This window comes from Acipenser ruthenus, chromosome 3 (assembly GCF_902713425.1).
Source record: "Acipenser ruthenus chromosome 3, fAciRut3.2 maternal haplotype, whole genome shotgun sequence".
Lineage (NCBI taxonomy): Eukaryota > Metazoa > Chordata > Actinopteri > Acipenseriformes > Acipenseridae > Acipenser > Acipenser ruthenus.
Genome location: NC_081191.1, coordinates 11,377,195 through 11,397,625, shown reverse-complemented (window position 1 = coordinate 11,397,625; position 20,431 = coordinate 11,377,195). Strand labels below are relative to the sequence as shown.

At 36.7% G+C, this 20,431-nt stretch overlaps 1 protein-coding gene across 2 annotated transcripts; it reads left to right on the top strand.

The window, feature by feature from the left end:
* The first annotated feature begins 854 nt into the window (after positions 1 to 854).
* Positions 855 to 19,644, top strand: casd1 (CAS1 domain containing 1). Of its 2 annotated transcripts, XM_033992218.3 has the most exons (18): positions 855 to 1,603; positions 5,826 to 5,922; positions 6,204 to 6,324; positions 6,821 to 6,865; positions 9,572 to 9,637; positions 10,114 to 10,158; positions 12,196 to 12,319; positions 12,536 to 12,750; positions 13,292 to 13,717; positions 13,948 to 14,037; positions 14,284 to 14,403; positions 14,885 to 15,041; positions 15,431 to 15,510; positions 16,056 to 16,157; positions 16,468 to 16,608; positions 17,176 to 17,253; positions 17,560 to 17,652; positions 17,963 to 19,644. In XM_033992218.3, exons 1-18 carry the CDS (start codon positions 1,279 to 1,281, stop codon positions 18,224 to 18,226), a joined length of 2,589 nt encoding a protein of 862 aa, XP_033848109.3. In that variant the 5' UTR covers positions 855 to 1,278; the 3' UTR covers positions 18,227 to 19,644. The 2 variants fall into 2 exon arrangements, with proteins under 2 accessions (XP_033848109.3, XP_033848108.3); XM_033992217.3 differs by lacking the exons at positions 855 to 1,603; positions 5,826 to 5,922; positions 6,204 to 6,324 and having other exon boundaries at positions 6,854 to 6,944.
* Positions 19,645 to 20,431: the final 787 nt, after the last annotated feature.

Sequence of the window (20,431 nt, the reverse complement as noted above, 5' to 3'; positions counted from 1 at the left end):
TTCAGTCGTTACCTGTCACGCTGAACTGTCTTCCACAAAAAAGACCAATGCGCACAATACAGAAGGAAACGAGAGCCTTGCATAAGTTACTTTTTTCGCCACTATGTACAACCAAATACACCTTGCAAACTCACATTCAGTTGGCTTGCAACTCCCCCCCTCCCAAAAAATAAGAGCACAGCTGCGCCACTTAGCCAAAAGAAAACTTATGAAAATAAATAAACTGAATCTGTCAAAAAATGCTTTTTTGAATTATTATTTTCCAACAAAACATACTCTAGCGTTAGTTTAAGACGACTGTGAACGAGCCAGTAATCAATAAAATAGCAGTATCCCCAAACATTTTAATAAATCAATTACCGGTATGTAACAAGATTTATCAGTTTGATTAATAACTTGATTTAGTTAATACTAAAACATACATCAAAGTACTCCATATTTTAAATGTTAATAGCTAATTGGTCACAAAAACGTATTCATCATAGGCATCAATTTATTTTTTTAATTACTGTTATCACGTACAAAAGTTAGTATAAAAACGTTTCTACAAAAGAAAAAAAAAAACTCCATTATCTCAAAACTGAGCCCATGGTACAAATGCATTCAAACTCCTGTAGCTGCCTTTTCTGTTCTTTATACTTTGCAAAACATATTCTTTGGTAGCGGATTCGACATATTGTAGTTTTATTAATACTAAACACAATGTTCACATCTGCCAGCAGAGCGATCACATGACCTTAACACTGCCCTATTGTCAGAGCTCTCGCTTTACATCCCGCCTACAGGTAGGCAATCTTTTAGCTCTGATTTGTGAATTTTTGCTTTGATTGACAGTCCGCCAAAACTGCCTTGCTACACTTTAGTTTTCTACAGTTACAGTGGCTGCAGGCGCCTGCTTTTCGCTAATAGAACAATATAATACACAGAATATCACTGTTTCTGCGGCCCGTAGTTTAGGAACCCCGGCTTTAATGTAATTTCCTAGTTGGTTACGGAAACAGAAAAGCAAGGCGTGTAAGAAATGGTTATAAAACCTGTCGTACAGATAAGCTTGCCTTAAAATAAAAGATATGTAAATTGATTTAAAATATCCAATTTTCTTTTTCTTTTTTTAGATGTGCTTGGGGTGGGAAAGAGATATTCGTGGCGGTTGGGCTCCTGGAAATATTCCATGATAATTTAAGCCCTGAACATGGCATGTTATAAAAATAAAATAAACATACTAGCCTGACTAAAAAGTATATCATTTTGTTTTAAAGAAGCTGTTGTAAAGGCAATATGAGTGATAATAAAGTATATTTGGATAACTCGTGTGAGACAGCCCCTGCACCAGGAGCAGCATCGGAAAGCAATGAAGCTGAAACGACCAAAGAGGCTGGGGAAATTTCAGCAGGCTTCAACGCGCACATCTCCCCGTTTAGCACCACCGCTGCGTCTCGTCTGTCTGATTGTTGTCATGGAGGAGCCAAGATGTCTGTCCTGGCCTATAGCCGAGGCAAACGAGAGATAAACCAGTATTTCAGCATACAAAATGCCAAATTGCTCGCTTTAGTTGCCGTCCTTCTGCTCATCGTATTCCATTCTGTCTCCAGGAATTATGGAGGTAAGGTGGGGGGAGGGATATGTTTGATGCCCAGTAATCTGAAATTAAACCCTTTGTTTCAGAAGATTGAACCGTAGTCTCCTAAAACTTAGATTTATAATAATAATAATAATAATAATAATAATAATAATAATAATAAGTTAGAACACTACATAGCAGCAGAAGGTTGTCTAGCCGAGCACATTATTGCTTTTGGGTGTGTTCACAATATTATTTGTATGTACTTGGTTATGCGTGGCTATCTTTGGAACGGTGTAGATGCCATACAAAACCATGTGTACTGTTGTAGGTGGTCCAATGGTTTTTATCGAAAGAAACATAAACACAAACAGGTGTTTTTTTAGGCTGTATTTGTAAAGTCGAGCGCGGACAGTAGCTTTCAGTCCAACGTTTTGGCTGTAAAAACAAATGCACAGTCAAGCAATGCAACACTTGCGGGAGAAGGCAGGTTACTATTTGTCACATCATTCCACATCCAAAAAAAAAAAGAAAAAATCTGATTCCGTTACTGTATCCTTGCTCGCTTGTATTATACAAGTGTGCGCACTGAACCAAAGATAAACAAATGACTTAACCAAATTGTGTAATGCACGTCATGTATCCTACTGTGTAGTGTAGTGTAGAAGTGCAATCAGATATCTGTCGTGACAATATCCGACTTTGAAGTTCTGCTCTGGGTAGCAGGATAATGAGAACAAACTTCCCTACAGTGTGTGTGTGTGTATATATATGTTTGTATGTATATATACAAACATATATATAATATATACACACACATACACACATATATATACATATATATATATATATATATATATATATATATATATATATATATATATATATATATATATATATGTGTGTATGTGTGTGTATATATTATTATTGTTATTTTTATTATTATTTATTTCTTAGCAGACGCCCTTATCCAGGGTGACTTACAATTGTTACAAGATATCACATTATACATTATTTCACTTTATACAGATATCACATTATTTTACATACAATTACCCATTTATACAGTTGGGTTTTTACTGGAGCAATCTAGGTGAAGTACCTTGCTCAAGGGTACAACAGCAGTGTCCCCCACTGGGGATTGAACCCACAACCCTCCAGTCCAGAGTCCAGAGCCCTAACCACTACTCCACACTGCTGCCCTTATATATATATATATATATGTGTGTATGTGTATATACAGCTCTGGAAAAAATTAAGAGACCACTGCAAAATTATCAGTTTCTCTGGTTTTACTATTCTCTGGTTTTACTATTTATAGGTATGTGTTTGGGTAAAATGATTCATGCCAAAGCTGCCCGATTCCAGCCTTGCTGAAGCACCCCCAGATCATCACCGATCCTCCACCACATTTCACAGTGGGTGCGAGACACTGTGGCTTGTAGGCCTCTCCAGGTCTCCGTCTAACCATTAGACGACCAGGTGTTGGGCAAAGCTGAAAATTGGACTCATTAAGGGGGTGCTTCAGCAAGGCTGGAATCGGGCAGATTTGTCTTTGTGAAGGACGCATGAATCAAGCCAAGTACAAGGTTGTCCTGGAAGAAAACTTGCTTCCTTCTGCTCTGACAATGTTCCTCTGAGGATTAGTTTTTCCAGCAGGACAATGCTCCATGCCACACAGCCAGGTCAATCAAGGTGTGGATGGAGGACCACCAGATCAAGACCCTGTCAGGGCCAGCCCAATCTCCAGACCTGAACCCCATTGAAAACCTCTGGAATGTGATCAAGAGGAAGATGGATGGTCACAAGCCATCAAACAAAGCCGAGCTGCTTGAATTTTTGCGCCAGGAGTGGCATAAAGTCACCCAACATCAATGTGAAAGACTGGTGGAGAGCATGCCAAGACACATGAAAGCTGTGCTTGAAAATCAGGGTTATTCCACCAAATATTGATTTCTGAACTCTTCCTAAGTTAAAACATTAGTATTGTGTTGTTTAAAAATGAATATGAACTTATTTTCTTTGCATTATTCGAGGTCTGACAACACTGCATCTTTTTTGTTATTTTGACCAGTTGTCATTTTCTGCAAATAAATGCTCTAAATGACAATATTTTTATTTGGAATTTGGGAGAAATGTTGTCAGTAGTTTATAGAATAAAACCAAAATGTTCATTTTACCCAAACACATACCTATAAATAGTAAAACCAGAGAAACTGATAATTTTGCAGTGGTCTCTTAATTTTTTCCAGAGCTGTATATATATATATATATGTGTGTGTGTGTGTGTGTATGTATATATATATATATATATATATAATATATATATATATATATATATAAAATATGTAATGTTTTGGGTTCTTTTTGGTTTATGTGTGCAGGGGTTGCATGGAGGTGTGTGCCTGCATGGGTTCCATGGTTGGTGGGTGCGTGCGTACGTATGTGCACGGGTTCCATGGTGGGTGGGTGCGTGCGTGCGTACGTATGTGCATGGGTTCCATGGTGGGTGGGTGGGTGGGTGGGTGCGTGCATGCGTGCGTATGTATGTGCATGGGTTCCAGGGTGGGTGGGTGGGTGGGTATGTATGTGCATGGGTTCCATGGTGGGTGGGTGCATGCGTGCGTATGTATGTGCATGGGTTCCAGGGTGGGTGGGTATGTATGTGCATGGGTTCCATGGTGGGTGGGTGGGTGGGTGCGTGCATGCGTGCGTATGTATGTGCATGGGTTCCAGGGTGGGTGGGTATGTATGTGCATGGGTTCCATGGTGGGTGGGTGGGTGCATGCGTGCGTATGTATGTGCATGGGTTCCAGGGTGGGTGGGTGGGTATGTATGTGCATGGGTTCCATGGTGGGTGGGTGCGTGCGTGCGTGCGTGTGTATGTATGTGCATGGGTTCCATGGTGGGTGGGTGCATGTGTGCGTATGTGCAGGGGTTGCATGGTGGTTGCATTGGTTGTGTGTACATGCAGGGGTTTCTTGATGTGTGTGGAGGGGAATTTGTGGGGCAGGTTTGGCACGAAAGACGGGGGAGGGGGGCGGGATGCAGGGAAGAGACGAGGAGGATTGGGGAAGACAAGAGTGTGAGAGAAGGTTGTGTTCGGGGGAGATATAGAGTGAGAAAGGGTAGGGTAAAAGAAAAAAAAAACACTACAATCATTTATTTTCATTTTTTACTCCCAGTTCCCTTTCCCTCACTTTATGATTTTATTTGGTTATTATTGAAGTATTGTAAAAATAAATGGCTTGAGCCATCATCCACTCACGGATGCAGTCACATTTGTGTCCCAAAAAGAATCCAAAACAGTACAATATATTGATCGACATTACATACGCAAATGAGATGTCTTTTTTTTTTATTTGGAATACCATGTTCCTTCTCAAAAATGTGTTTTAATATTAGCCATTAATAAAGGAAAACGACTGCTTTAATGAATTTTCATGTGTCTATTTCAGTGCAATGTAGTTTCTTCACTGTAATAAAGAAATACTTTACACCAAAGCGGCCCAGAATTTGTGACGTTATCTGAAAACCAAAGCGGCCCAGAATTTGGGACATTATAAAAGCAAAGCGGCCCAGAACCCTGAGAACTAGCAGTCTGTATGTAAAACTGTAATGTAAAATTACATTACAGATAAACTAATGAGTCCTGTAACAAAACTGTAATAGTGGGCAGGATCTCTCTCTCCCCCCCGATCACAATTCTTCCAAGCTTTCCCACTCGTGTTGACGTCATATTCCTGTGACAGACAAGGACCAATCGAAACGCAAGGTTGTTATGCGGTAACATCCCAAAAACCGGGCCTGTGTCATACCTCTCTGTTGCCACTGGGTGCTTTGAGCAAGTTTTATTGAGCTCTGTATTCTAATGCTGTAACTAAAAGCAACAAACCTGTGACAAGGAAATAAAGATAAAGAATATTGCTAAGAGGGACAAGACAGGAGTGCGAGTAACATGCTTAAAAAAATTATTTCCCAAGAAATTAACGCGTTAATCACAGATTGACAGCCCTAATTATTACCCATCTGCAAAAATCTCCATCCCCCCCAAACAAAATCCTGCCTACGCTGATGCTGCAGACTGATAGTGCTGATAGTGCTTGTTATCAGAATGAATTTGGCTGACAGCGAACATAACCTGCTGTACACCCTCCACACACGCACACAACACACACAACACACACACACACAGGTTTCAGCTGTTTATGAAATTGATGTACTGAATTTCCCACATTTACAGTTTGTTCTTATTGCTTTGTAGGTGGAGACACCTGTGAGTGGCTTCTCTCCAGTGGTAGATTGCTGGGAGAGAATGCATGGCAACCTTATGGGTGTATGATGCACAGATATAAAAGCGAGTGAGTAAAAATATATTATTTTTTTCTTGTTTTACATAAACAGCAATAATGAAGTTTTCAAACTAATTCACATTCACATTAATTCAAACTTAAAATCTGATCAAAACATTTGCAACTTGCTCCTTTTGCATTTGATTCATTCACATCCTCTCATCTCGACATCTCCGCGCTTGGCCAACCTATTGTGAAGGTCTGCTGCCTCGTCCAGTTGGGCCAATTGTTACTATCCCCAAAGCTGCCATTTGTAGTATCTGACAGTAGTATATTCTTTTATATTCCAGTGAAGCGAAGAGCTGTCTTGCTGAGAAGCACATAGCATTTATAGGAGATTCCAGAATTCGACAGCTTTTCTACTCATATGTTAATATAATAAACTTTGAAGTTAAAGAAGAAGGAATGAAGGTACGTTTTTTTTAGTAATATTATTTAATGTCAGCTTCTATGTAGGTCCAAATGTCTAAAAACAAGGCAATCCCTTATAAAAGTTTACCATAGTAAGAGCACAGCAAAGTGTAATAAAGCACAGTGAAAACATGGTAAAGCATAGGTAAGCACTGTAATGCACAGAGAAGCATGTTTTAAAAAAATAAAATAATAATTATTATCATGGCAAACCATGGTAAATGCTTAGTATGACCATGGGAAGAGCATAGTAAAAGTGCCAAAATACTGTGGTCAACTTTTATAAGAGTACTAACATACATTTTACAGTAATTGTGGTTAAGGAAATTAAATTATTATTATTATATTTCAAATTGTCAGAAATTACTTTTTATTATCCAGTTGTACTGCAGATACCTACAATAAATCTAAAAATGCACTATTGAAAGCTAACTTTTTTCTGGTGTTTTGTTTTTGATAAGCTGATATATTTATTTTTTATTTTTTATTTCTATAGCATGAAAACATTCCTTTTGAAGACAGAAGTGCCTCTCTGAAAGTGGTGAGCTCTTTTCACTGCAAAATGTTATTGGACTGATGATTTTATCTTACTGTTGTTCCCGCGGTTTATTAAATCATTGGTAAGAGTTTTGATGGGTTGCGTTTAGGGATGAAATAATAGTAAAATTCCACCATACAATAGCTGTGAGCGCACTATTTCATGGTACGTTTATTACAATAGAAGTTCTTTTTTAACTACTTTTTTAACTTAATAAAATGAAAAAAATAACTTGTTAAGTCTTTTTCTTGGTGGAATATCATCTGCAGCACAAGGAAACTGTAGAACGATAAAAAATAGCAAGGTACTAGCAAGAATGAAAATACACATACCATGAGACTGAGGAAATCACCAACTTTCTTATGTTTTTCTGTATCGCAAGAAAGAGCACTAGACACTGGAAGCCAGCAGTAGATTTATCAGACTATTGTAACTCAATTATACAAATAATAAACAACAGTTTTTTAGGCCTCAAACAAAACATTTATAGGCTCACAATTTTTGCTTTCTTGAAAAGGCTTATGGTTTAGGAAATTCTTTATAAAAACTGTATTTTGTTTTAAATATAAATGTCCAGGCCCTGTAATAGTCTTTTTACTCATAAGCACTGTACATTGTACATTATTGCTAACAGATTCTAGGGGTCACCTCTTATTTAACATACAATTACTTATAATTTATGACCATCTCTGAACTCCACTGGGTGGTAAGTACGCAAGTGCCACATCATGTTTGAAGTTGATCCTGCTTTGGTTGTTGTGGTTTTGCCACATGTTCTGCAAATTGAATGGCCATCTTCTATGGTATTTCCCTTTGTATCTTTTTGTAGCCAAAGTACAGCCACACCGAGGATTGGTTTGAAGCAAATAGCTCCTCCTGTTCTGCTTCAGCCATGTGGTATCACGTGACTACCGTTTTCTACGATTATTGGGTTATTTTAAAATGTCCATGATAGGGTTCCTAATCACGATTATATACAGACGTGCTCAAATTTGTTGGTACCCCGCCACAAAAAACGAAGAATGCATAATTTTCTCTGAAATAACTTGAAACTGACAAAAGTAATTGGCATCTACCATTGTTTATTCCATATTTAATAGAAATCAGACTTTGCTTTTGATTTTTTGTTCAACATAATATTATAAATAATAAAACAAATGAAAATGGCATGGACAAAAATGATGGGACCCCTAACCTAATATTTTGTTGCACAACCTTTAGAGGCAATCACTGCAATCAAACGTTTTCTGTAGCTCTCAATGGGACTTCTGCACCTGTTAACAGGTAGTTTGGCCCACTCTTCCTGAGCAAACTGCTCCAGCTGTCTCAGGTTTGATGGGTGCCTTCTCCAGACTGCAAGTTTCAGCTCTTTCCATAGATGTTCGATAGGATTCAGATCAGGACTCATAGAAGGCCACTTCAGAATAGTCCAATGTTTTGTTCTTATCCATTCTTGGGTGCTTTTAGCTGTGTGTTTTGGGTCATTATCCTGTTGGAGGACCCATGACCTGCGACTGAGACAGAGCTTTCTGACACTGGGCAGTACATTTCGCTCCAGAATGCCTTGATAGTCTTGATTTCATTGTGCCCTGCACAGATTCAAGGCACCCTGTGCCAGGCGCAGCAAAGCAGCCCCAAAACATAACCGAGCCTCCTCCATGTTTCACTGTAGGTATGGTGTTCTTTTCTTTGAAAGCTTCATTTTTTCGTCTGTGAACATAGAGCTGATGTGACTTGCCAAAAAGCTCCAGTTTTGACTCATCTGTCCAAAGGACGTTCTCCCAGAAGGATTGTGGCTTGTCAATATGCATTTTAGCAAATTCCAGTCTGGCTTTTTTATGTTTTTCTTTCAAAAGTGGAGTCCTCCTGGGTCTTCTTCCATGGAGCCCACTTTCGCTCAAAAAGCGACGGATGGTGCGATCAGAAACTGGTGTACCTTCACCTTGGAGTTCAGCTTGTATCTCTTTGGCAGTTATCCTTGGTTCTTTTTCTACCATTCGCACTATCCTTCTGTTCAATCTGGGGTCGATTTTCCTCTTGCGGCCGCGCCCAGGGAGGTTGCCTACAGTTCCATGGACCTTAAACTTCTTAATAATATTTGCAACTGTTGTCACATGAACATCAAGCTGCTTGGAGATGGTCTTGTAGCCTTTACCTTTACCATGCTTGTCTATTATTTTCTTTCTGATCTCCTCAGACAACTCTCTCCTTTGCTTTCTCTGGTCCATGTTCAGTGTGGTGCACACAATGATACCAAACAGCACAGTGACTACTTTTCTCCATTTAAATAGGCTGAATGACTGATTACACGATTGGAGACATGTGTGATACTAATTAAAGAAACTAATTAGTTTGAAATATCACTATAATCCAATTATTTATTATCTTTTCTAAGGGGTACCAACAAATGTGTCCAGGCCATTTTATATATCATACTATTGAAAAGTCCCTTGTTGTGTTATTTGTTATGCCCCAAATGATTTGTTTGTAAAAAAAAAACAAAAAAAAAACATACATTTAAAGTAGTTTGTGGATTCCTCTAGAAGATACTATGACAGCTAAATTAGTGGTGAATTTCATTTTGGTGGAAGTTTATGATGGTGTTTACAAATGTGGTATTCAGTAAAACATTGCATTTGTGTTATGTTTAAACATTCAACTGCATTAAAAATATCTGAATTAAATATCTTCCTTTTTTTCCCTGTGAAGGACTTCCTATGGTATACAGAAGTTAACAATTTTATGAAGGAACCTTTAACAGCTTGGACATTGGAGGTTTGTGTTAATAAGTGATGACAATTTTTCAGAAATACTTTTCTGGTATAAGCAGATATTTGCTTAGTTTTTGGTACAGAGTGGCATTCTGTGGTTTTGATACACACCCCTTACATTATGCCCTTGGGGAAGCTTTTTTTTTTCCCCACAAAAACACCCATGTCTATTTCTCTTTTTTTTTTCTCTATCTGAGTATTATATCCTGTAAGTCCTTTCTCCCATAGGTGATTGCAGGTTACCATGGAGACATGAAGGCTAGCTCTGTAACAGGCATAGCACACTTAAGTGTTCTGTATTAAAAAAAAAAAAGAATCAGTAATTTTGTTTACATTTTTTTTATTGAAACATGTTCCAGAGACCACCTAATTTAGTCTACTTGACAAAACATTGCATACATACATTGATAGATAACATTTGGTTGCTCTAGTGTACACAGTTATCAACATTCTCTGACAAACCTTTCCTTTTCATTTTAGGGTACCTCTCTAAAACCAGATATCATTGTTTTGGGAGCAGCTACTGTAAGTAGACACTCATGACCTACATGTCTAGTTTAAATATGTATAGGTGTATACACTAGAGTTTATGCATCAGGTGTTACTACCCCTTCCCTTTTTTGTATCATTTGTATTTTATTGCAAAACTTGTCTTATAAATAACCTTGATAGGTTATTCAGTTGACACAAATTAGTTTAACCCTTTCAACACTGAGAAACTTTACAGAAAGTATTACATAGTTTTCAGTACTGTAAAATAAATACAAATTATCATAAGTTATATACGTATTGGCATATTGGATGTTTAATGATCTTCTAGAATGTTCTGTTTTTAGTGGAGTTACAGTATTTCTCCTAGACTTTTATATAGGTACTCACAGTCAACTCTCATTAATACAAATGTAAATATACAGCTCTGGAAAAAATTAAGAGACCACTGCAAAATTATCAGTTTCTCTGGTTTTACTATTTATAGGTATGTGTTTGGGTAAAATAAACATTTTTGTTTTATTCTATAAACTACTGACAACATTTCTCCCAAATTCCAAATAAAAATATTTTCATTTAGAACATTTATTTGCAGAAAATGACAACTGGTCAAAATAACAAAAAAGATGCAGTGTTGTCAGACCTCGAATAATGCAAAGAAAATAAGTTCATATTCATTTTTAAACAACACAATACTAATGTTTTAACTTAGGAAGAGTTCAGAAATCAATATTTGGTGGAATAACCCTGATTTTCAAGCACAGCTTTCATGCATCTTGGCATGCTCTCCACCAGTCTTTCACATTGATGTTGGGTGACTTTATGCCACTCCTGGCGCAAAAATTCAAGCAGCTCGGCTTTGTTTGATGGCTTGTGATCATCCATCTTCCTCTTGATCACATTCCAGAGGTTTTCAATGGGGTTCAGGTCTGGAGATTGGGCTGGCCATGACAGGGTCTTGATCTGGTGGTCCTCCATCCACACCTTGATTGACCTGGCTGTGTGGACGGGGAGCATTGTCCTGCTGGAAAAACCAATCCTCAGAGTTGGGGAACATTGTCAGAGCAGAAGGAAGCAAGTTTTCTTCCAGGACAACCTTGTACTTGGCTTGATTCATGCGTCCTTCACAAAGACAAATCTGCCCGATTCCAGCCTTTCTGAAGCACCCCCATTTGAGTCCAATTTTCAGCTTTGCCCAACACCTGGTCGTCTAATGGTTAGACGGAGACCTGGAGAGGCCTGCAAGCCACAGTGTCTCGCACCCACTGTGAAATGTGGTGGAGGATCGGTGATGATCTGGGGGTGCTTCAGCAAGGCTGGAATCGGGCAGCTTTGGCATGAATCAAGCCAAGTACAAGGTTGTCCTGGAAGAAAACTTGCTTCCTTCTGCTCTGACAATGTTCCCCAACTCTGAGGATTGGTTTTTCCAGCAGGACAATGCTCCCCGTCCACACAGCCAGGTCAATCAAGGTGTGGATGGAGGACCACCAGATCAAGACTCTGTCATGGCCTGCCCAATCTCCAGACCTGAACCCCATTGAAAACCTCTGGAATGTGATCAAGAGGAAGATGGATGGTCACAAGCCATCAAACAAAGCCAAGCTGCTTGAATTTTTGTGCCAGGAGTGGCATAAAGTCACCCAACATCAATGTGAAAGACTGGTGGAGAGCATGCCAAGACGCATGAAAGCTGTGCTTGAAAATTAGGGTTATTCCACCAAATATTGATTTCTGAACTCTTCCTAAGTTAAAACATTAGTATTGTGTTGTTTAAAAAGGAATATGAACTTATTTTCTTTGCATTATTCAAGGTCTGACAACACTGCATCTTTTTTGTTATTTTGACCAGTTGTCATTTTCTGCAAATAAATGCTCTAAATGACAATATTTTTATTTGGAATTTGGGAGAAATGTTGTCAGTAGTTTATAGAATAAAACAAAAATGTTCATTTTACCCAAACACATACCTATAAATAGTAAAACCAGAGAAACTGATAATTTTGCAGTGGTCTCTTAATTTTTTCCAGGGCTGTATATATATAGTTTTAACATTGATTCTGGTTATTTTTACAGTGGTCCATTAAGTTACACAATGGCAACACTGAAGCCCTCCATCAATATAAAACCAACCTCACATCAATTGCACGTCTTTTGGAGAAGCTGGCAGAACATATTGAAGTTATCTGGGTCCTGCAAGGTAAAGCAGTAAATACAGTATAGATGTTTATTCACTTTTGAAAGTGATTCCAAAGACAGGTGTGTGTTATCAAAGTCAATAAATATTACCACCTGTGGCATATTGGTCAGTTCCTGGCAAAGTTACAAAGTAATTATTCATAAAAAAATTCAAGTTTAGGTTTATGTTATCATTTTATTGTTTATTTTTTATTGTAACCGTATTCTTTACTCCTAGATCCAGTGCTTGAAGACCATCTTAGTGAGGACAGAAAAATGATCACTAATCAGCAAATAGACTTGTACAATGAAGCAGCTCTGAGCATACTCAGCAGCATAAACAGCGTTTCCAAAGCCAAGGTTCAGATCCTGCGTGCTTCCAGGTTGGCAGCTGAACAGACCATCAGTAAATCCCTGGATGGTTTGCATCTCCCCAGAAGTACAAGAGATATTGTAAGTTTGTTGCAAGTGTGTAATAGACATGTCATTGTCTAGTTTTGTATAGGTTTATGATCTCTGCAAGTGTCTTCACAAAAGGGAACTAGTCGAGAACTATTCCTGCAGTAAAAATGATGTGCTTACATACTTACAGCATTACTTTCCATTTGGAATTTTACAAGAGTAGAAATATCAGAAAGAAAGTCTCATGACCCAAATGTTTATACTGTAAAATTAGGCAACACAAGTGTAGAGCAGGTACAATATTTGGAACTACCTCTGGAATAGGTGTTCAGTGAGAAGGGAGCACTACACAGCTTCAGCCTGAGGCTTTGGAAATGAATAGTCCTGAATGCCTCGGAAGACGTTCCATCATATCGGATCCATGGCAAAGCTTGCTATAATTTAACAGATTATATTTTGGGAGGGCAATTTTTTTAGGGCAAAAAGTTATTTAACTACAAAGAAAATCTTGTTCTATCTTGGTTTATTGTGTTATTATAAATATTTCAAAGTACTTTTCTAATCTAATTTTCTTATTTATTTGTTGTGACAGAGTGCAATGGTTTTAATGAATTACTTCTGCAACAAGATCTTAAAACCTATTGATGGCTCCTGCTGCCTCCCTCGGCCTCCACTTACTCTTATCCAGAAGCTGACTGCTTGCTTTTTCCTTTTGTCTATAAGCGGCTACCTCGCGGTGAATTTTATTTGCCGCAGCAACCATCGGGAAAACAAACCTGCCACAGATATAGAAAGTGGCGAGGAGAAGAAGCCTTCTATAGCCATTTCCTCTGTTGCCGGCCTGAAAATCCCATTTCAGTCAGTTTGTAAATTAGGCCTCATCATGGCCTACTTTTATTTTTGTGACAGAGCTGACATATTCATGAAGGAGCAGAAATTCTACACCCACTCATCCTTCTTCATACCACTAATCTTCATACTGGTGTTGGGATTTTTTTACAATGAAAACAGTAAGGAGGTAAAACCCTTATATAGTGTACACGCATTTGTGTACATTCTTGTAATTACCTAATATGGTTCTACAATGATGTTTCCTAGTATTAAGTAGTTAGAAATGCATTTAATTAAAGTTATGTAATAGTTCACAAGTACTGCAATTATATTTATTATAATTATAGGTAGCTGTATATATGCAGCCATAAAATTTACAATATATGCTTATTACTTTTTTTTTTTTCCTTTAACCAGGCAAAGTTACTAAACAGGGAACAAACAGATGAATGGAAAGGTTGGATGCAGCTTGTAATCCTGATATATCACATATCTGGTGCAAGTGCTGTAAGTATTCACACCTTAAAGCACAGTAAAACTTTATACAAGTGTAGGAAACTATTGCCCTGTATTTATTAGTTAATGATAGGTGTTTTGACCTTTCCTGTTGTGTTTTTTTGGGGGTTTATTTTTTAGGACCTGTAGATTTTAATAAAGTCACCATGTTTAAAATGTGTGGCACCATGTTACTTAATGTCAGAGCTAAACTAATTGTGTGTGTGTGTGGATCTGATTTGTAAATTTTTTTTCCAGTTCTTACCTGTGTACATGCATGTACGAGTCCTAGTTGCAGCATATCTGTTTCAAACAGGCTACGGGCATTTTTCCTTCTTTTGGCTGAAGGGAGACTTTGGACTTTATAGAGTCTGCCAGGTATGTAGTGAAGTGAGGACTTGTTTAATTAAATTATATTCATATGTTGTACTGCATTGTTTGTTTAAATTGAATTAATAACTGGATTAGGATGTCATGCATTTATTTTTGTTAGTTTTTTTTCTTAATAAGGAATCAGTACAGTATGTACTGATAATACTGGCATATCAATTTCAGTCAAACGATTAGTGAATATAAGTAAAGTAAAAGGTCTGGTCTTTGTTTCATGTCGTACAATAGTATGTAGGGCCACCATAGCAGCTAATATGGCACTGACTTGACATGAGTCTGCAAGGTGTTTAAATTGTTATGGAGGGATACAGGGAAGTTCCTTTGTGATCACTGCCTCTTATTCCTTTAGGGATATACAAATCTGTAGCAAATGCCACATGGCGTCATCAAATGTCAGGACTGTTGGCAACTGTGAATTAAAAATGTTTAATGCTGGAATACAACTTTTTCATTGTTTATTTTTTATCAGGTACTTTTCCGACTAAACTTCCTTGTGGTCGTGCTATGCCTAGTAATGGATCGCTCCTATCAGTTTTACTATTTTGTTCCATTAGTAACTTTCTGGTTTGCTGTCATCTATGGGACAATGGCTATGTGGCCCCAGATTCTACAGAAAAAAGCAAGCAGTAAGACTTATTGTATGATTTCTATCAAATTAGTTTAAAATAAATTGCAATTCAAATACAGTTTACATTGAATATTCAATACAGTACATATTACGTGAATTTCCATAAAATAACTATTTAATTGTAGATGACTCTGATGGTAAGGCTTTTGCACACTTCATAGTGAGGTGTACTCACGGAGCTACAGTATGAAGGCTGTCTTGTACAGCACATGACAGTGCCTGAATGCAGTATAGTGTTTCAGGATACTATATTTGCTTTTCAAATACCTCATTGTGTGAAGTCTAGGAGATTTTTATTGGTCATGTATTGCAATCAGGTACATTTTAGAATTAGAAAAATAAAGGATTTGGGAGTAAACTGAATGATACCTTTGTTTAAACACATAGGCAATGGCTTATGGAATCTGGGATTGCTGCTGAAGCTTTTTGTCTTGCTTTCCTGCATATGTCTTTTAAGATATTCACAGGTTGGTTTTACCTTTCACTGTTTTTTGTAATAATGCACATACAACTGGAGGAATGATCATTACAGAGTTTGTAAAGGCCCTTATAAGTTTTCAGATTCAGAATAACACAATCAACTCAACAGTTATTATTATTATTATTATTATTATTATTATTATTATTATTATTTATTTCTTAGCTGACGCCCTTATCCAGGGCGACTTACAATTGTTACAAGATATCACATTATTTTTACATACAATTACCCATTTATACAGTTGGGTTTTTACTGGAGCAATCTAGGTAAAGTACCTTGCTCAAGGGTAAAGCAGCAGTGTCCCCACCGGGGATTGAACCTACGACCCTCCGGTCAAGAGTCCAGAGCCCTAACCACTACTCCACACTGCTGCCCTAAGCATATTATATCCATATAATACAATAATACCAGGATCCTGATTTGCATGATTCTTTGGTAAAAGCTAATATGATCCACTATATATGTCTTGAAATATACTGTTTTCAGTAATGAATTTTATTGATCAGATATTTCTTTTTTTTTTCTTTTTAGGGTGCTTTTGAGAATATATTTTCCTTTTGGCCAATATCCAAGCTTTTTGAACTGCAAGGAAGCGTTCATGAATGGTGGTTTAGGTGGAAGCTGGACCGTTTTGTATGTAAACTTCTAATACATAAAAAATATATGTAATTGTGTGTGCATATTCTGCTGTTAATCTTGCACAGAAACACATCCAAACACAAGTATAAGAAACTTGTGCACGACTTGACAATCTGTGTATGCCTTTGTCAAGGGTGTTTCTGTATTAGGCAAACATCCTCGTAGTTAAAATCTGAGTTCTTATTGCTATTTTGAAACTTGGTAGAGCTTTCAAAATTGATTTAGTAACACACTCATTTTAATTCCATCAAGTTTAAAAATGTGTTTTTTGTACTCATACTTACACGTGTTACATGTTTTTCAGGCTGTCTTTCATGGAATGCTCTTTGCGTTTCTGTATTTGGTATTACAGAAATGTCAGGTATTTTCAGATGGCAAAGGAGAACCTCCTTTCTCATACAGGATCTCAAACCTTTTGCTATTCATATCGGTAGTTTCCTTTCTGGTAAGCAGCACTAATGGCGTAATACGGTCTATTCTGTTTCTTTCAGAAGTTGGGGCATTGAATGTAGAATGCAGTTGCTGCTGTAAAAAAAAAAAAAAAAACATAGGCTGTCCTAGCATGCCAAATAGAAATTAGAGGGATTAGCTGGGGAGTGTGACAGCTTTACCCAGCCAGTGACTTTTGATACAGCTGTGCTATGTGATGTTAATATTTGGTCTTTTGATCACTAGTCCTTCATTTCTTGGACTAAGGGTTGTTAATAAAGTATTGTATCACCTCCTCTTTATCCTAACTATTGAGAATGAATAATGCCAGCAATTTGGCTGATGTACTGAGTGGTTTAGACTATAGTCTATCAGACTGACTGCATCCCACTACCGCTACCCAGAGGACTGTACAACATAAAACTGTTAAGTGAGATGGAAGCAAGTTTGCCAAAAAATGTATTTAGTAAGTGTAATTAATTTCTGCAGATGAATTTAGCCTGGAAGTTCTGGCAATATTCAGGTTTATATGTTTAACAGTGTCTAATAGTATTTATGGAACTCTGTGTATTATTTATTGCAGACCTATTCCATATGGGCAAGTAGTTGTAAAAATAAGACAGAGTGCAATACATTGCATCCTTATGTGTCAGTGGTACAGGTAGGTTGTGCTTTCTTGTTCATTTTATTTTTTTGACATTACTCAACCATAGTGTTTAAAATGTAGAAAGTCTGTAGTTGGAGACATTTACCAACCATGAGCAAAAGACTCAAACTTGTTTAGGGATTCTATAAGGCCCCTTCTCTAAATAGCATACAGCCCCTTAAGTACACCTCTCACTGTCTGTTATTAGAGAAGTAATAAAACACAACTGCAGTATTTAGAATTTATTAAGAATGAAGAGATGTAGTTTTGCAGAGCTACCACATATTCACGCCCTAAATACTCTCTTTATTTCCTGTACAGATTTTAGCATTTATTTTAATCAGGAACATTCCTGGTTATGCACGTTCAGTATACAGCTCATTCTTTGCATGGTTTGGCAAGATATCTTTAGAGGTAAGTAAAATGTGTTGCCTGTCAAAATAATGTTTTTATTTTTTTATTTAGTATTATATTTTTGTCCAGAATACACCGAAGTCTGGTATAATGGTATTGTGCATTGTATAACATTTTAAGTATACAATTTTTCTCATCGTTTGTTTTAAAATCCAGGATTAGAAATAAACATTTATTTGTTTTGAAAATGCAATTTTGACCTTCTGGAATTTGCTGAATTTAATTAGCCCTACAAACATTTTTTGCTGAGTTGTTGGTGAAGGTTTAATTAGACTGTTGTACCATAACTTGCTTTCTTCTTTCACTTTAGCTCTTCATTTGCCAGTACCACATATGGCTAGCTGCAGATACAAAGGGGATCTTAGTGCTAATCCCAGGCAATCCAATGCTGAACATCATCATTAGCACATTTATCTTTGTTTGTGTGGCCCATGAGATCTCCCAAATTACCAACGAATTGGCACAGATCGCCATTCCTAAAGATGGCTCAGCTCTGCTGAAAAGATTACTTGGTGGGGCTGGATTTCTACTTGTTGTTCTTCTGCTGTCTGCTCAAGAAGACGCCAAACTCTAACTTTGCCTACAGACAGGAAAATGTTTTCTGTAATATAAGGAGCAACAACTTGTTCTGCAGGAGAGGCATATGTTGCGCAGGAAGATTCTTCATTAATTTGAGGCAAAACTTGTGTATAAAGCTGATCAGCTGTGAGTGTTAATTGTTTGTTTTGATGGGTGGAGGAACACTGAAGAAAAAACTTTCTGACTTACCAGTTTAATATTGGTTTACAAAAAAAAAAAAAACTATAATATATCTGGATATGTTTTAATGTGTACATAAAGCTGTATATGGTACAACAAAAGATATGTTTATTTCTGGCTTTGGGACTTCTTTCCAGAACAAAGTAAAAGGCATTTGGTTGGTTGTTTGCTATTTATTAAAAGTAATTCTTTTGTGTTGAAGCCCTCAAACTGTTGGTCAATTGTGAGTGGAATTTTTTTTAAATTATTTTGCCATTTGGAGGGCAGATATCACTTTCAGAAAAAAAAAAAAGATTGGATAGGGTATTCATTTGTAACCATATGAGACTACATGAATAGTAGCAAACACAATTTAACAAGTACTTCTCTACTGTTCATTGTTTATTTGGAACTTATTAATTATTATTTATATAATTGTTACTTGTACTTTTTAAAGAGTTGGAATAAAACAGAAACGGTTGCAGATTTGTTCTTACTTCCATGATAATGCATAAATTTAAAAGCCAGTGACAGTAGAGTTTAATGAGCCAAGCATGTGGAGGATAGCTGTGGTTCTTCTGCATTGCTACATACCTATAGGTCAAAGCAGTAATCACACTTCCCTAAGACTTTACTGTAAGCCTCATTTAATTATACTAATGCCTTTTACTATTGAACAATGTGAACTCAAGATATTTCCCTCAACTCACGGTCAGCTGTTGTAACCCCAGTTTGAACTTTAAATGGCCTTTTTAACAGAAGGAAATATAACAAAAACATCTAAAAGCGTAGGTATTCTAGTATTACATGTATCTACCTTTGGATATTAAGTTTGTACACTGCAGGTGGCATTTTATCCACAAATATCTTGAACGGGTATATAAAACTCAAAGTACAACTCCAATTTAATTAAAGCTTTTATACAAACTAATATGCTTTTATGTTGTAATGGAACTAAAACCTATTTATATGTAGTTATTGTTTACTTATTTACATGCACTTGTCATCTGACTAATGGGCAATGGTTTGTATATTTGTTTTACTTTTTGTTGAAAATAATGTATTTAAAACAACGGTTTACGGTTATACGAACCTTGGGTGTTTTATATGTTTAAAAAAAAGTCATAAATGGAGAGATGTTCTTGGTAAATGTTTTTGTGATTTCCTATAATGTGAAATTTGACAATTTTTATTTATAAAAGTCTTTCTTCTGTTTTACACTCTGTTGTTTATGATAAAGATTTCTTATAATAAGACTTTTGTTTAAGTGTAATTTATTTCCTTTTTGGTACATTAAAATTGAATCTAATGGCTTGTTCATATTTCAGTCATGCAACAGACCATATGGGCAATTTCTAGTCTCAAACACCATTTGTGTATTTAGCATGGAATGAGATTAAACTAGAGTGGTCAATTTAGACTGATAAAGTATTTCTGTTTTGAAAAATCCAATTCAAGTTGAACATTTTGTTTTACTACAAATTAAAATAATCAATGGCATAGTATCTGCAGGAGAAGATTGGGGCACACATTGATCAGCATGCCGAGGCTCATGTTTTTCCATGTTGCTGTTAACATCAAAAGAAAATCTGATTATTGGAATACATGTTGCAGATCTAATACATTACATTATGCAAGGCTACAAAATGCACTTAACTTTTTTAATATCTAAATTATGGACCTATTTTGTTTTTATAATTCCTGCAAGCGACAAAATAATACTAATTATCAGTCAATTAAAGTCTGTATTTACTGCTGTAGGTCATCCCTTGACCCTAATAATTATCTAGTACTATCTTGACATTGAAGAATAATTATTTTAAGTCAGGGGTTCCCAATCTGGGGACAGCTTCTCTCACTAAAGATATCAAAATTGTTGGTATGGGTCCTCAGTCAGGATACTTTGTCTTTTTTGATATGAGCCTCTGTGGCATTTTATGTATTTTTATTAACACGAATGTACTGAAGAGATTCCCATGCACTGTTAGATGTCTGAATTTCAAATCATGTTCCGTTGCTGTCTTAATTTTAGTTTTACGAG

What these genes read in the sequence shown, in the direction of transcription:
- casd1 (XM_033992218.3), top strand. Translation starts at nt 1,279, where the DNA reads ATGAGTGATAATAAAGTATATTTGGATAACTCGTGTGAGACAGCCCCT. An exon ending in ATGCACAGATATAAAAGCGA is followed by an intron (nt 5,923 to 6,203) that starts GTGAGTAAAAAT and finishes TTTATATTCCAG; the next exon opens with TGAAGCGAAGAGCTGTCTTG. An exon ending in ACAATGAAAACAGTAAGGAG is followed by an intron (nt 13,718 to 13,947) that starts GTAAAACCCTTA and finishes TCCTTTAACCAG; the next exon opens with GCAAAGTTACTAAACAGGGA.